Below are 16,859 nucleotides of genomic sequence, written 5' to 3' on the forward strand. Positions count from 1 at the left end.
TCAGTTGAAATGATTTAAAAGGTAACAAGCAAAACGCACTTCAACATTTGTAATATTAGTAAGGCTAAATATAATCAAATTCAGAACTTACTATTATATTTTTTTTTAATTAAATATCAATAAAGGTTCTATCTCTACGGTTCCACTGCTTTTATATTTATCGATTACTTTCGTCCAGTGCATAAATATATTGTTCGGAGAGAAATATAAGCCATGTCATTCATACACTTGCAAAATATCTGTGCCTGTATACACACATACACATTGTAAAGTAGAATTTTATTAATTTATAGCTTACATAGTATGGACAGATATCTGTAAAGTGATTTCTTAAAATAATTTAACGTACGCATTTTATATTCTATTTGTACTTTTTTTATGGAGAATGTCGTTAAGCAAACCACGAATGTGCTATCCAATAATGTTCCATTACAGCCCACAGGATCTACAGCATCACAGGATAATGATATACAATGCCCAATATGTCCCCAGCCGCGTTTTTTTAAAGGCCAGAGAGGTCTCCGAATCCATGCCAGTAAAACACATAAACAAAATTCTGAACAACCTATTTCCCAATTTTTAAACTACTCGAACAATCAAAACAAGCCTTTCTATGAAACACTTAGTCAATTAAAACATTCTGTCCCTCTTGTAAAAAGAATACCTAGAGCCGCCCGTTCATCTGTGGCGAAAAAACTATCTGAAAGCCTAAAAACTGCTGTTTCAGATAACTCGAAACATAGCTGGGAGCTTTTACTAACTTTCCCTTACCGTATATTACATGCCGACATAGACCGTAAAAACCTTTCCCTAACCAGTTCATTAAAATCAAACTGTTGCAGCTCGGAACTGGAATCTGATCGGATCTCAAACCTCCTCAAACATCCAACTTTTCGCAATGGAAGTAGTATTTATAAAAAAGTTGAACGCAAAGTGCATGACGGAGACGTCAAAAGTGCGGCCCGTCTCCTCTTTTCCAATGATGCTGTAGCTCCTAATATCCCATCTACACTTGCTGCTTTACATTCTAAACATCCACCTTTGCCATCCAACCTCAACCTTCCTGACGCACCCGAAAACACAGATATCTATATCGTCGCCTCAACCCAGGATGTCTTGCATGCAGTTAAGTCCTTCAACAGTGGGTCTGCTGGTGGTCTAGATGGACTTACTCCTCAGCACCTTAAAGACCTCTTATATGGTACTCCAGGCGATGCCGGCACCTCGCTTTTGGAGGACTTAACAGCCCTTGTAAACCTAATGCTCTCTGGAAAAATAAATGAGAGCATAACCGAAATTTTATACGGTGCAAACCTTTGCGCTCTCGCCAAAAAAGACGGCGGTGTTAGACCTATAGCAATAGGTACTACCTACAGACGGCTTGCTGCTAAAATCTGCTGCAAAGCCATATCACATAACCTGAAAAAGGAATTTGAGCCATATCAGCTCGGTTTCGGTTCCAAGGGTGGGTGTGAAGCAGCCATACACTCTCTCCGCACATACATTACCAAATCTACCAACGATATTTTGCTAAAGGTGGATGTTAAGAATGCCTTTAATTCACTTAGTAGGGACGCCCTGTTAACTCAAATTAAACAAAAAATTCCTCACATTTACAACTTCCTTTGGCAATGTTATAGCGAACCTACTAAACTTATGTATTTAAATAATACTTTACTCTCGGCTGTTGGTTGTCAGCAGGGCGACCCTCTGGGACCAGCCATTTTTAGCCTAGGAATTAACCCAATTATTCGGCTTCTAAATTCGAAATTCAATGTGTGGTATTTAGACGACGGTACCCTAGGAGGAAGTGTAAACACCGTATTCGATGACCTTCATATTCTAATACAAGAATTCGAACATATTGGGCTTGAACTAAATTTTTCCAAATGTGAACTTTTCATTCCGGATAGTTTATCTAATAAAGATGAAGTAATCTCTAAATTTAACACCCTGGCTCCAAATATTAAAATATTAAATGAAAGTTCACTTCACCTCCTTGGATCACCTATTTTTGATGAATCTTTCCCCAGCTTTGTCGAAAACAAAATTAGTAAGTTCTGTTCAAATTCCGACCGCCTCCTAAATATCAACACTCACATCGCATATAATATTATTCGATACTGCCTTTTTGTACCCAATTTTACTCAAGTTCTTCGTAGTACACCCTTTTGGAAATACCCAGACCTCACCGCAAAATTTGATGAAAAAATAAAATGCATTCTGAGCTCCCTCTTTAATATCACTTTCGAAGACCGTATATGGACTCAGGCCTCTTTGCCGGTCAGGCATGGGGGCCTGGGAATCCGCCAAATCTCCCATATCTCCCTACCAGCTTTTCTATCATCAGCGCACGGTACGCAGAATCTCGTGAAAAAAATACTAACACCTTTTTTCGGTGATTTCGAGATAGCTTACCTGCCTGAGGCTAAAAAAGCTTGGTCTCTGGCTTGTCCCAACGTAGCTTCTCCCATAAATCCCAAAATCCAGAGGCAATGGGATGAGCCCATTAATGATTTATACAGAACTTCGTTACTAGACTCTTCCCAGAACTCTGCTGAAAGCGCCCGTCTTCTCGCGGTGTCCAAATGGGAATCTGGCCTTTGGTTACACACAATTCCCTCACCTCATATCGGAACATTATTGGATAACGCAACGTTTAGACTCTCAATCTCTCTCAGATTGGGGGCCAAAACGAATGCTCCCCATTACTGCAGGTGTGGGGACAACGTCAGTGCCTTGGGACACCATGGCCTATCTTGCCTTAAGAGTGCTGGGCGCTTGCTGCGCCACTCAGCTATTAATGACATTCTCCGTCGGGCTCTTGTCACCGCGGGCGTGCCTGCCATTCTAGAACCTCCAGGTTTGATACGTGACGATGGCAAGAGACCTGACGGGATGTCCTTGGTACCTTGGAGGATGGGACGTCCGCTTGTATGGGACTTCACCTGCGTCGACACGGTGGCACCGTCTCACCTTCAAAATACATCCAAGAGGGCTGGTGCCGCCGCAACACACCAGGAGTCTATCAAGCGCCGTAAATATTCATCCCTTGGAAATGGATATATATTTGCGGCGTTTGGAGTTGAAACTCTGGGTCCGTGGGGCCCCGAGGCCATGAATCTTTTCAAAGAGATCTCACGCCGGCTGGTGGAAACCTCTGGTGACCAGAAGGCTGGCCTATACTTTGGTCAACGCATTTCCATTGCTATTCAGCGTGGAAATGCAGCAAGTATCCTAGGCACCCTACCAGCTGGCAGTGATCTTAAAGAAATTTTTTATCTTTAAATATATATATTTTTAAATTTTTTAATGTTATATTGAATTAAAAGAAATGAGATATAAGATTATTTACTTAATTTTATTATGTCTAGATTCTTTGAACGAGAATTGTATCTTGTAGGACTTCATGCCGAAGAGACAAACAGAAGGAATGAGCTGGCCATTAGCAGTATTGTAAATACAACAGCACTTGTCTCTATATCTACTCGTATTATTGGAAAATGAAGGTCTAAAATAATAATCATAAATATTATACACAGAGTCAAGTTTAAAAATTATGCAACATGCACACACAAATTTGACAACGAACCCAATTGTCATTGTTTTAAATTAAAATTGCGCAAATTTATAATAATTAGGTTAGCATTTCTACAGATACATTAATCTATAGCTTTCCGATATTGCCAGTGCAGAAACTACGAATGTCATTGAAACGTCGAAATACAAACCAGAGATAATATCTTCGAACCAGTTTTGCGTGAACAAATGGACTAAATATTTCGATTTATAAAATATTTGTACATTACGGCACAGTTAAATTACCAATTGAGATTGTTCATCTGTGTTTCGGATATTATTTTACTATTTGGCAAACTTCATAAAAATATAATTATAAAAGATACTAGGTATATTATAAATATATAATTCGAACTTATTAGGTACGTTATTGCAAGTTAATCTGTGATCAGTATTTCCTAACCTATTATTGCATGATTGAACAATTTTTAAATAATTGTTCAGTAATAATGTTTGTTAAAATTGTCAAATTACAATTATAATTTTGTTATTATATTATTGTCAGATTTTGATACAAAATAATGAAGTATTGAGGCATACAAGAGTCGATCTAGAGGGGGTAAGCCGAACAAATGCTTACAGTGGCAAAAATGGCGAACCCGAGGTGTAACGTCTAAGACTTTAGGAAAGAAAATGCTGAATGGATATTACTGTGTATTTTGTAATATCCACGGTGCTACTCACGTCCACATTTAGATGACAGTAACCAATCATTTGCCGTGTGATTCCAGGATGGAACGTGCTACTTCTTTCTTTTCCGTGAGTGTCGTAACAGGCGACTAAATGAACTTAATGGCCTTATAAATCTTGGTCCCGCTCGTGTTTCAACCGCGAAGCAGTGTGTTTGCATGGCTGTGTTTCGGTTTGAAGAATGGGATATGGCGTGAATTTACTGGGTACGGAGGAATAGCACCTGAGTCCTCAGGAATGGCAACGCATGGGGGGTATCATGGGCGAAGCGGTATACTCTGTTATGTCCATGGTACTGCTTATGTCTATGGGCGACAGTTGCCACTTTCCATTAGGTGGGCCGTCAGCTTGTTTGCCATTCTAAATTGAATAAAAAAAAGAAGACAATATAATACCCCTTAAATGAAAGTAATAAAATTTATAAGCCACTGCATTTTATTTATTAAAAATTACATAAAGAAAAAAAAACTACTGATCTCGCCTTAAAACAAAAATATGAATCATTCTTGTACAACAATATGATTTTCTTGAATTTTAATACTTTGTATTACCTCCTCGTGCTTCCATTTCTGCATTTAAGCGGGTTTATTTATTTCATTAAACTAGCATTCTTATTTTCCGAGATTTATAAGTTTTTAAGTGACCCGGATTCATTGCTCTCGAGTGTAGATACTAAAACTATGTATGTATGTTTGTTCCGGCATAACACAAAAACTACTGCACCAAATTAAATGCGATTTTCACAGTTATATTTCTGAAGGTTTAACTAAAAATCTTGTATATGTCTTATTTTTATAGACCATCTAGAAATAATAGGTACATTCCATTGCCTTTTCTACTTCTAAATTCCACGCATACGAAGTAACGGGCAAAAAAATAGTATTATTTTTTAAAAAAATTAAGTACTTATCTACAAATTAGTATTTGGTTATAAGGATAACTGGATTTTGCGGATACGGATACACTAATATAGATCATATTTACGGATCTAAAGATGGCGGATATACGTTTAAGTACTCATAAATATACTCAAAGACGTAAAATAAGTAACTTTGTACAGTAGTAAACTGAAACAAGTAACATTTTGATTTATAACATACTTAATCTATCAGTAATAATACATGATACTTGATTATGTAAACAGATTTATAAGATAAAAGTAACTGAGCAAGAGCAAGCCACTGGTGAACAACCTGATACGAGTATATGTAAATATGTCACGGTAACGTTTAACGGAAATGACAAAAAAGGGTACCTACCTGTAATATTACATTCACCAATAGTTTTAAATCAATATATAAATAGTGGGAGATATATTACTTTTTAAAAATATTTTTTTCTACTAAAAATATATGCTGAGTATAAAACAAAGCCATAGCTACGACACTGTTCAAGAGATAGCACTGAGACAGATTACTGAAGTAGAATTTTTACGTGTATAATATATATATATATATATATATATATATATATATATATAAGTAAAGCATATTATAACATATTACATAAAACAGATATTTTTACAACACGGGGCAAACGAGCATGCGGCTCACCTGATGCGACTAAGTGACTACCGCCGCCCATGGTCACCCACAACACCTACGGCATTGCAGGTGTGCTGCCGGCCTTTTAACATAAAATATGCTCATTTCTTTACGGTTATGTTGTCGTATCGGTTCGGAAATACTGTTGCTGGAAGTTGATTCCAAAGAGTTCAAACTTAATTATAAGCATCTTTGAATGGTATCTTTTTATTAATCTACTGCCCAGTTAGAAATGTAATTTCAGCTGAGAATAACGGAGAAGAAACTTATCCTGAAGGGTTCAATATATATGATGATTGTATTGAAATAATAATGTATTGTATATTTTAGTGTTAAAAATGAAAAAGTAGTCAGAATTGGAATTGAAATATAAGCACTCAGGTTAATAGTATATTATAACAGCTTTATAAAACTTTAAAATTGAAATTGATACAAATTTATTGCCCATGTAAAAAAATGTACGTATATTTTGCTTACTTTTTAGCATTTTATGATGTGTTCGATATTATTATGCTATAAATAGTAATATACTTACAAAAGTTATTGATACCATTTTACATTAAATATAAGATAATTCTTTATTTAATGTAAATAAAGTTTAAGATTTTGTTTCGCAAAAAGCACTGATTTCAATTGTGGTAAAATCAATAATTTTGATTTTAAAACTAAACTACTACATCAATTTTGATAAAATTTCTATGGAATTAATCTGTATATCCATTCGAAAAATAAAAAAAAATCCAATTTGGTTTATAAGTGACGGAGTTATGAGCTAACAAACATAAAAAAATACAATCGAATTAAAAACCGTCATTTTCTGAAGTCTGAATTGAAAAAAGGATGATCTCGTTTAATAGATACCTTTTTCTCTATACTCGTATTATGTTGAATTATTTTCTTTTTTAATAGACAAATATAATAATACTATATAGCATCGTCTCATGGATTTGTTAGCTTGTAAAGTTTTATTTTTCGGAGTATTATACCAAAATAAAATTATATTAATCTAGTGTCTATAACTACAATATTATTTTTATTATCATTTCAGCCATTACCTGTCCATTGCTAAACATCCACAATTTGGTTTTAAGAGGGACGCTGCTGGCTGTCCCTCGAAAATTAAGTTCCTTTTGTCATCTCTTATGACACTTATGGGAAATAAAAGAGTGGCCTATACTATGTCGGGACCACATAGCTACAATAGCAAACAAATAAAATAAAAAGAGAATAAAATCTTGAATTAAAAATTTAATAATTTTAAACATAATAAAAATGATAAAAAAAATCGTGACATATTTATTCTTATTAAGCTATAATAAATATACAAAATCCCAAAATATAACAGTTTATACCCGAATTACTGCTTCTTCGTAGGCAGTCATATCACCATTTACTAAGTATAGGCAATTATATTGATTTACCCAGTTATTACCAACACTACAATATGTATGGCTATAATAGCATCGTATGAACTGTGATATGACACTGACTTTTATTGAACAATTCTCACTTAAAAGTTAATTGAATAATTTAAACCTTAACTGCGTTAACTGACAAGTTCAACTGGCAAATTATTGATACTAAATGAGGGATAATGTCTTTTTATTAGTGGATGTATGGATTCAATAAGATCAATTTAATGTAATTTTGTATACTTACAAATAAGCTAATTGATTGGTATAAATATCATTTGTACCAATATCTAGTAACACCGGTTATACCGGATTTGACTGAGCAATGCTGATTAATGAAAGCGACGCCCTCTAGTGTCAAGATTTTATATGACGCCATTGTTATATAAAGATTTCCAGTAGCCCGGTGATAGTCGCCCTCGAAGTTGAAGCCGGGGCAAATGGGTCCACCCTAAGGCTCCCACCTAACCCTCCCGCTAGGAGGGTCAGAAGACCTGTCGTCTTCGTCGTCTTATAAAAGGGTTTCTAATACCGTTTACCGTTCCATGCAAAACAGAAATCCGAATCAGTTGTGAAGTAACAAATATTAAAAAAAAGTTGTGTTCTCCTGACAGAGTTGTGAAGTAACAAATATTAAAAAAAAATACAACGGAATTGAGAACTTTTTTTTTTAAATCGATTGAAAATCGAATTCAATGGGCGGGGTCGATTAATGATGATGTTTATTTTTATACCATATAATTGAACTATCCTCCTCCGATCATGATTGTCACGATTATTTGAATGTCAACTTGATTCGAGAGCTTTATGATTCCTAATATATTGCGAATATGTACAATCATTTCATAATTGGATTTAGAAAATATATAAAAATATCATGAACTATTATACCCTTGACATCATATGCTTGGATTTTGGAAGTAGGATAACTAATTAAATAAACTATTTATAGATAGTATAGGTTTTTGCGTGTTACTTGAACAAATATACAGATAGATAACATTTTAAAAATTATTATTTTGTCTTCTATTATAGATTTTATTTCGCTCTTATTAATAGTATAAACGCCATCTGTTAGGAACATAATAATTTTAATAAAACGAATTAAAATAATTTTTCACACAAGGTTACATATTTTCATCTGTAACCAACACTATATGAAATGTACGTCTCGCTCTGTACCGTATATATTTAAAATATAAATAAATTCAAAAGAATGTCCGTTTTTCACAATTACTGTGGCAAAACCTCCTTTATGGGGGAGGCTATGTTCAGCAGTGGTCAGCTAACGCCTGATATATTATAATACGATACAATGTATAGATAAATCTATTTATAAGAATAATTATTCTAATCAGAAATAAATATTTATTCTATTATCTAACGAGTTCTTTTGATTAAATTTCAAATCGACAATATCTAGTACACTTTCACAAATAATTAAAATGTCAATCAGAACTAGCAATTATCTAAGTGTCTAGCTACTATAATAAACGCAAAATAAAATTAGTTCGACTCTTTTAACTGTGTCTACCTAAATCATTGTGTCTGTCTGTTGATTCAGGTTAGTCCATTGATTTTACCATACATAATAAGCAGTTTTACATACGGTAAAATATAAATAAGTAATAATTACTTACAGAAATATCTATAATCCTATTTATACTAATGTATTTGTTTGTAACGGATAAAATCGAAAACAACTCAACCGACTTAAAAAAAATTTTCACCTATAGAAAGCTATTTTCGAATATTCTATCTACCCGTGCGAATTCAGACTAGATTACGAGTAATTCATAAAAATAAAATAAAAAATGCAAAGAGGTAATGCTGCCAGTATGTTGGGTACGCTGCCTCGGTGTGGTGCGTTGGGAGATTACTTTTAATTGTTATTAGTATTTAAGGAATTTTATATTAACTTTAATTTATTGTTCTATTGTTTTTATTATAATATGTATTAGTATCTTAAATTTTAATGATAATAAAATAAAAATTAGATAGTTAATAATACAAGAGGGTAATCTGTCTGATTATAAAGGCATTTTACACATATTGTGTTAAATAAGAAGAATTGGACATATTTTATCGAATATTAATTATTAATTTAAAAAAATTAAGTCAACTTTAATGTTCGTAATATAGATTAAACAATATAACTTTGTGTTCATATAAATATATAACGGGAATATAATGAAGTTGCTAAGTTTGTATTTTTCGTAAATAGTTACGACTTCACCTGGAAATCTTTTTCATTTTAAAAATAATATTGCTTTATTTGTAATATATTTAAAATGAATACGTTTTTATTACTACCATACACTATTAATACTATTTATTCATTAAAAGTTCCAAACATAAATTTTACCATCAACATACGTTTCTGTTTAAAAATATTAATGAATAGATAAAAAAAAAAAAACATATATAGAGAATAAATAGATACAATAGAAATTAACGCAAAACTTTACACCCAATCTGCAGTTTCTGTGTTTCCAACCTGACCTTTTTCTTTCGGGTTCGGGGACTGTATCTTGCAAACTTAATAAACTCCGCTCCTCAGATAAACTTCTTTAACCTTTTCTTACTTTTTACGTCTGTATATATACAGCTGTATAACATCGATTACACATTATCTGTCTACATACTTTTTTCATTTCGTATAGATAGTAGAGGTTTGTATTGGATGAATATCTTTGGTATAATAAGCAAAAATCAAATATATTTGTAATAACAATTATATATATATATATCACACCGTCATCCATAAAGGTAAACGTAAACGAGGGATAGGCAGCAGTATCCCTCTTTAAACATCTCCAAATCCTAATTGCCAATCCACCTGCCAAGCCTGGCAACAATTGCCAAAACCCCCCAAGTTGACTTATGTTCAGCAATGGGCAGTTAAAGACTGATATGATGACATTATATCTATTATTAGTTATTGAATTTTTTAATTATTAAATTAAAAAATATATACCTATAAACATGTAAACAGAGACGCGGACACAGGCTTGTGTACTTTTACCGAAGCCGTTCAATTTTTTTAGTAGTTAATAAATGTAATAATAGATTATTAAGTAGTTTATGATTGCATAGTATGATATTGTTATTGCATTTAGAGATTTATATAATAATATCATTCTATAAGTCTAAAGCGAGTATATTGCAGGTATCGGACATTTTTAATATTACGTAAGTGCCTACTTATTTGAATTTGGAATGTTACTTTTTTAATAGTAAAGTCTAGGCCTCCTATAGTGCCAGCATTCCTGCACATTCTCATTATTGTAGCTATTTTGTTATACATTTATCTGACATTTTTCCATATCTTTCAACCAAAATAGGAATAAAAGGAAAAGTAGGGATCGGAGGAATGAGATGGTTAGTCCTCAATGCTAGTAATTTGTACTATCACATCGACTTTCAGATAATCTCCCCTGAAAACTATTATGTTTAATTCTAGTAAATTCGCCTCGATGAACCAATTGGTCTGAATTCATCATCATGGTTTCATTTTTACTTTTTTTTTTTATGCTTCGACATCGTATACCAATAGCATAGGCGAGTACATGTTTCCATCCTCATCTATTAAAAAAGATCATTTCTCATTTTACATACTGAATAATGTACTCTATTTGATTAAAATGTTATTACTGTAAACATATATTTTTGGCCGTGTGGTCCCGCCATAGAATGGCCACCCTTTCCTATGCCGTGGGTGTCGTAATAATCGACTAAGGTAGGGCGAGGTATGGGTAGCAGCGTCCCTCTTAAAACATCCCTAAAGCCTGACCGTGGCTGCCAATCTGCCTGTCAAGCGTGGCAACTACTAGCTCAACCTCCCAAAGGGGAGGCTTATGTTCAGCAGTGGCCAGTTAAAGACTGATGTGATGATGATGATATTTAAGAACAGTTGTGTCGTTACTCGCCAACTAAATTACTTTTTTTAAATGGACCATATAATACCTCGTTTGTCTAATAGATTAAAAATTAATAGAATAACAATGCATCAGTAACAATATACAAAAGCTTGCTTATTAAATCCTATTGTAATATTACCGATATCTTAAATTACATTAAAAATTCGACATAATCATTACACGAGATTGTTGTAACATACCTATCATTAAATCATATTTAATGGATGACAAAGCAATAGTGTCGTGCCGAAATAATTATATCTAGATAGGTTTTTATAACAATTTTTTTATGATTATCACGTTCTCGAAATGTACACAGCAAACAAAGTAAACCGTGTAATTATGTCAAGATCTTATAGTAAGCTAATCTATTCGACCATGCAGCGTCATACAATAGAGAGAATCAAACTAGTACTAACGTAACTATGACAACCCTTGCGCAATATAAGCGGTTGTTACAGGTAGATACTGAGTTTTGATTACAATATTGAATAAATTTTAGAACCGTCCAAAAGTATCTTTACTACTAAGGGCATACTTAAGTTACAATAACTTAATAATAGTAAATCTGTTACATTACGCAAGATATTTTAAGGAGGTAGGTACGTCACATTAAATTAAGAAATGACTATCTCCGTAATGCAATAGTGGGTTTTGTATAGATGAGATTCCGTACTCGACTATCGGTCGAGCCAATTTTGAGGAACAATTTTTTCTAAATTGGCTCGGATCTGTGTCTTCATTGCCTAGTACCTCATAATATTAAAAAAAAAAACTCTTTATGCTCATACAGTTGGTGTGATTGTTTGATATTTATTATTATTATTGAAATATGTTGAGTCTTAACATGAACTAAATATATCGAGACATAAATATATTACTATAATCCATAATGGGCCAGCAAGACGTATTTATGAGTTAGCCCCCATTTTTCCGAGTAAATTAAAATCTAACTTAACAAAGGGTGAGTTTACTGCTATCATTTGGAATGATATGATTTATTATCAATGCATGTATTGCGTTTCGACTTTCGACGGCCTGTGTATTTTATTTATTTTTTGAAGAATTTCTTATATAGCATTATAACATAGTTTTAGAAGAAATTCCTCCGATCATACAATATGGGGTTCTTTAAAAGGGGCACGATAAATGGGTCAGCAGCAAACACGTGACCACCCTGGTGTTACAGGCGTCCATAATTGCTTACCATCAGGCCTCCAGAAGCGACGTGAGATACCGTCCACAACCTCGCGATTGAAGAAGTCTTGCGCTGCGCGGATCTGTTTTTTTTTTTTAACTAAAGAATTACAATTTTTAAAACTATCTTTTTTAATTACTGAATAGCATCCCAAAATATATTTAAATCAAAAGGTTTCGTGCAAAAATTATCTTTCCCACATCCCGTTTACAAGTAAGTCTTGCTTTACATTTATTATGCTTATTTGCCACTATTATAGTAAAAGAAAACTATTCCTGAGTTCTATTACTAAGTATATTATTAATAATATTAACTTTATATGGTCCAGAACACTTCTCACATTAATAAAGATGATTAATACCTACTATAAATTTGTATGCTATAATGTAATCCATATTTTTTTTACTAAACATCAAACCGGTTTATATTAATTAATATACTCAATAATTTTGGATCCCAAACAGGTAGATTGAAGTGACGACACATTGCTCAAGTTACATTCAATTATGTAGCTCTTGCAAGAGCATCACGCGGCAAATGAAACTGATTTGGGAACTAATGACTTCGTTGCGTGACATAAATAATCATTTATTTTCATTGATTTATTAATATTAATTAAGATCAGGTAATTAGATAGCAAAAGATGCAGCAATGATGTATCAATTTAGTGGTAATAGAGTGTTGTGGGTTGGATGTGTATTATATTACTATTTTTACCCGAGTGTGGAGAAACAAAAAAGATGGTTATGATTTTTTAATGATTTAGTTATAAAATAGCAGTTGATAATTTTATCTTTTGATTTAACAATTAAAAGTCATCTTTATTATCTTGCCCTTATTACATATTACTTTTTTTCAAACACCTTCATTTTCTGTCACTCTAGTATTAACTCTCTTTCGGATTAATTTTCATAAAAAGAAGATGGTCTTAGATCAACTGTATTATTTTTATGTTTATTATCTCAGAACTCTGTCATTTATAAACCGATTTGCAAAATTATTTTTTTATACCAATCTGAAAGTACAGGATATACTTTCAAATTGGTCTCATAAAAATTTCATAAAAATTAGTTCAGTCATTTTTAAATAAAAATAATTAGTTTTTTTTTATACATTAGAATGGCAAACAAGCTGACGGCCCACCTGATGGAAAGTGGTAACCGTCGCCTATAGACATGAGCAGTACCATGCACATAACTGAGTATACTGTTTCGCCTATGATACCCCCCATACATTGCCATTCCTAAGGACTCAGGTGTTATTCTTCTGTACGCAGTAAATTCATGCCAAATCCCACCCTTCAAACCGAAACACAGCCATGCAAACACAACTGCTTCACGGTTGAAACACGAATGGGACAGAGGTACCCGAGCAATCGACTTTTGTACAAAGTCTTCCTCTGGTTTTGCCATGATTGACTGTTTGTTTATGAAACAGTCTATTCTTGATCTTTTTCTACCCTTTAATTATCCATAATGTTTTTTCTAAAAACTTTTCCTCATTTCTGATCTTTCCTAGTCTTAATTACTTTTTATTTTTTCTGTCAATGGCAATGTTTTGAATTTTTCATTTGATATACATGTATATACGATTTCTTATTCTAAATTCAAATATTGTTAATCTAACGTGACTACAAAACAGCAGTTCGCTATTTAATTCCTGTTTTTATCACGATTTAAATCCTGTTTTTCGCGGACTAAAATTTCATTATTTATTTATTAATAATGAATATGTGGATGCCAAAATAAAATATCCTATTAAATTTAAAAAAAGCCGATGCAACTTGTCACGAAAAAGCCATGGGTGCGATGTAGTTGGCCACGAAACTTAGAAGTGGGTCACTGGCTTCCGGGCATTTGCGGTCGGTCACGAAAGGGGCCGTAGCTTGCAACATTGTCCGTAGCTAAAGTCCTGATCAGCATTATGTCATCGAAGATTAGAAGAAACGTGTTTTATTCGTACTTATATTCCTGTCCTTAATAAATTCTCAGGTTTTATGTTTCTTACATGAAATGGCAGATACATTAATTTACTTTATCTTTTAGAAATAATTATAGTTTAATAATTGTATTTGACTAAGAATATTCCTTAGTGCATTTTTTTTATAAATTGAAGTTTTGGCTTGGAAGAGTGCCCCTTACGATTTTATATATTTATAAGTAGGAAACACTTTTCACAAGATAGTTAAAAGCTTGTCCTGGGACATCAGGTCAATCAATACCACTAACTACTTTATAAAAGATTAAGAGAATTAAGAAAGATTTTCAATTTTTTTAACATCTTTTTCGTTTCCCGAGTTTTTTGCACATCGTTCTAGTAGCAACAAACCTATCGAGGTCATTGACGCTTCTAATTTTTTTTTTACATTATTATTGTGACGTGTCTACTTTAAATATCTACGGTTAGCTTTCTCTTCTCATCACAATATTCTCGGCGCTTTTTATAAATAATCTTTACACAAAAAATATATACTAATTCTTTTTAAGGAATTTATGGATCTTATCATAACACAATAGACTTTCATATTGCATTCATTTCTTTTGATATAAATGAAAAAAAAAATTAATTATATTTAGCGGGTACAAAATCACATACTACAGCTTTATTTTTTTTCTACTTTGTCCGAGTAGTACTATCTATTTTCATTTTCGTGTATTATATCATATATATGTGTATTTTTATTATATATATTTATTAATTTTTTTATACATGTAAATTATAACATGTATGTATGTCAAATATTATTAGTACCGCATTCGAGCAATCTGTCACATCCTTAAGTTTGCCTCGGAGAGAATGCTTTTAGCATTAAGTCCGCCATGTACGCATGTATACATGCGCATACTAATGAATAAATAAATACAGCTATGTTGTGGTTTTATCCACGTTTATTAGAGTATGAAAATATTCTATATAAAATATAGTACGTGGTCTATCTACATACCACATATTTGCTACTATAACCGTTCAGCGATTTAACTTTATTTTTCAATTTTGTCCGCATAAATTAATATATAAAATAATAATAAAACTATTTCATCTGAATGCTTTCAGCTATTTAGGTATTAATTAAATATTATTAATTTATATTTAAAAATTATTATGTTAGGTAATATAATATATATGTATAAAATAAAATCAATAGTTCTTAAATGTTATGGGTAATTTTTTATTGTATACAAAATAAACAGCGTGGATAGTCCGAGAAGAAAGTTAATTTGTCTCCGCAGTTTATTCGGTGGATAATATTACTTCGGGAAATTTTATAAAATAAAACCACGTATTAATCCTGTTCCTTCCTTACGGAGCCATTTTTAATTATACTTTTTTACTGTAAACTTTTAATATTTTTTTTTTTACAATAAAAATGTAAAGGAAATAAATCTATGTTTCGGATCGAAACACAGCGACCTACTTAAACGTTGTTAAAATTATAAATAACACATTACCTATTATATTGAATATATTACAAATACACACCTAAAACGTGACAAATCATCGAATAGGTCACATCCAATTATTTCTGCAAATTAATAATTTTGAATTATTATATTAACGATTGAGTATTTGAAATACTTCGCATAATTTAATTTAAATGACGGTATTAATATATAAAATATTATTTACCCAGTTTATTCTTTGACACTGTTTACTTTTAATTAACAAATACCTATTTTAATTTAATTTTGAGTAAAATATACTTACTTACTTACATTTTAAATAAAGTTATTTATATTGTTGATATTAGTGTTCATTATTATGTTTAATTAAATTAGGTACTTAGAAATTTATTCTTTAACCTGAATATTTGTGGTAAACTATAAACAATAATCATAAAAATTGTTTTGATCCATTAAAGTTATTGTAACCGCACCTACTCGTACGACTACTAAGAACACATTAATGTACGAAATAAAATGTTTTTTTAGAAATATTTAATTCCATAATCTTACTAAATGCTCGTAGTAAGTGTGAGTAACTAATCGTAAAATAAATATATATTTTAGAGAAAATGTGTGTTGTGTTAAAAATTCTACTTTAGATGCATATAGATTTTTTATTTTTATATTTTATCTCCCAAAAGAGGGAGACTTTGTACAAAAGTCGATTGCTTGGGTACCTCTGTCCCATTCGTGTTTCAACAGTGAAGCAGTTGTGTTTGCATGGCTGTGTTTCGGTTTGAAGGGTGGGATATGGCATGAATTTACTGGGTACAGAGGAATAACATCTGAGTCCTCAGGAATGGCAACGCATGGGGGGTATCATGGGCGAAACTGTATACTCTGTTATATCCATGGTACTGCTCATTTCTATAGGCGACGGTTACCACTTTTCATCAAGTGGGCCGTCAGCTTATTTGCCATTCTAAGTTGTATAAAAAAAAAACTAGAAGACTTTGTGTAAAAAGTGTCTGCATATTTACCTATCTGTGTCCCACTCGCGTTGATATTAAATTGTTGAAAATAGTAACAAGCTTGTCTACTGGTTGTAACTTGTCAATAAACATATGTTGTAG

The 16,859-nt window shown here is 32.3% G+C and overlaps 1 protein-coding gene across 1 annotated transcript; it reads left to right on the forward strand.

Moving 5' to 3' along the window:
• Positions 1-378: 378 nt before the first annotated feature.
• Positions 379-4,189, forward strand: LOC128202180 (uncharacterized). Its single transcript, XM_052901494.1, has 3 exons — positions 379-3,037; positions 3,404-3,456; positions 4,085-4,189. The coding sequence occupies exons 1-3, from the start codon at positions 379-381 to the stop codon at positions 4,187-4,189; spliced, it is 2,817 nt and encodes a 938-aa protein (XP_052757454.1).
• The last annotated feature ends 12,670 nt before the right edge of the window (positions 4,190-16,859 follow it).

The sequence above is a fragment of the Galleria mellonella genome, unplaced genomic scaffold (assembly GCF_026898425.1).
Source record: "Galleria mellonella isolate WM207_F2 unplaced genomic scaffold, CSIRO_AGI_GalMel_v1 utg78, whole genome shotgun sequence".
Taxonomy (NCBI): domain Eukaryota; kingdom Metazoa; phylum Arthropoda; class Insecta; order Lepidoptera; family Pyralidae; genus Galleria; species Galleria mellonella.

What these genes read in the sequence shown, in the direction of transcription:
- LOC128202180 (XM_052901494.1), top strand. Translation starts at nt 379, where the DNA reads ATGGAGAATGTCGTTAAGCAAACCACGAATGTGCTATCCAATAATGTT. An exon ending in CCAGGAGTCTATCAAGCGCC is followed by an intron (nt 3,038 to 3,403) that starts GTAAATATTCAT and finishes TGTATCTTGTAG; the next exon opens with GACTTCATGCCGAAGAGACA. An exon ending in AGCTGGCCATTAGCAGTATT is followed by an intron (nt 3,457 to 4,084) that starts GTAAATACAACA and finishes TATTATTGTCAG; the next exon opens with ATTTTGATACAAAATAATGA.